At 36.1% G+C, this 1165-nt stretch overlaps 1 gene segment (V, D, J or C); it reads right to left on the reverse strand.

Moving 5' to 3' along the window:
• Positions 1-586: 586 nt before the first annotated feature.
• The window catches only part of LOC107102577, an 18916-nt gene continuing 18337 nt past the window's right edge, over positions 587-1165 (reverse strand). Inside the window, 1 exon segment of the V gene segment in view lies at positions 587-1160. Coding sequence covers positions 751-1160 — 410 coding nt within the window.

Below are 1165 nucleotides of genomic sequence, written 5' to 3' on the forward strand. Positions count from 1 at the left end.
CAGTTTGTGGACTTCCTGATAGTAGAATTATAATAGTCCAGCCTTGAAGTAAGAAATGCATGGACTAGTTTCTCCCCATCACCCCAGAAGAAACTAGAAGGGAGCTAACAGAAGGAGACTGACACAAGAGGGCAACAGAGGGTAAACAAGAAATACATAAGAACTCAAATACAACCAAAAACAACTAGAACACCACAAAATGGAAATAAAACCAATGAAAACTCAAAAAGAAAATTAGAAAAGAAACTAAACTAAACTAAAAAAGAATCTAAAACCATGACAAAGGGTCCTTTAGAGCACCTCCATTTATCTGGTGCTCCTCAATATCTACATTTGATTAAAAAAAAAACTGTAATTTTTTTCACCATAAATATTGACTAGTAAGTAAAAACATTAAACAAAATAAAAATACAGGAAAAGTTTTATGTATGTTTATGGTGAAGCAGGCAATCAGGTGTCAGGGTTGCTATGGAAGCAGCCCTAATCCTGCCTCATGACTTTTATTGATGTATGATAATTTAAATCATTTCATGTTTGCTCAATTACAGGGACATGGAATTATGTATTAAACAATTAAACAGTGATATTCAGTTCTTAAAATGAAATCAAAACATGTAAACTTGTGCCATTAAAAATAATTACTTACATTTAAAATAAATCCACTACTCAATTTAAGTGACACATCTAAATGGTTATTTCATAAGTAATTTACTTTATAATGGCACTTGACACCCCCCATAACCATCTTTATTACATGTTCTTAAAGCCTGCTTTAGGAGGCCCCCTAGTGGATGTTGGTATGCATTGTTTTGTCCTTTTTTGCAGGTTCTTGTACAGAGTTCTGGTGTTTCCTGTCACTGTGGGCTGCAGAGCACAGTAGTACACAGCAGAGTCTGACAGACGGAGATCCTGGATCGTCAGATCGAAGGCTGATTTATTGACCTGAGCAGTAAATCGGTTTCTATTGAACTCTGGAGCATTGTCACTTCTTTTAATATATTCCTTGAGCATGTACTTTGGAACACCTTGCCCTTGTTGTTTATACCAGAACAGAGCATAATTTGTAGAAATGGTCTCAAAAGTACATCCCAGAGTTACAGATTCTCCTTCAGCAGCAGCAACGTGTCCTTCTGTCTGCGTCACTGAGTCTCCTTTACACTCTGAG

Source organism: Cyprinodon variegatus, unplaced genomic scaffold (assembly GCF_000732505.1).
Source record: "Cyprinodon variegatus isolate N-32 unplaced genomic scaffold, C_variegatus-1.0 Scaffold1276, whole genome shotgun sequence".
Classification (NCBI taxonomy): domain Eukaryota; kingdom Metazoa; phylum Chordata; class Actinopteri; order Cyprinodontiformes; family Cyprinodontidae; genus Cyprinodon; species Cyprinodon variegatus.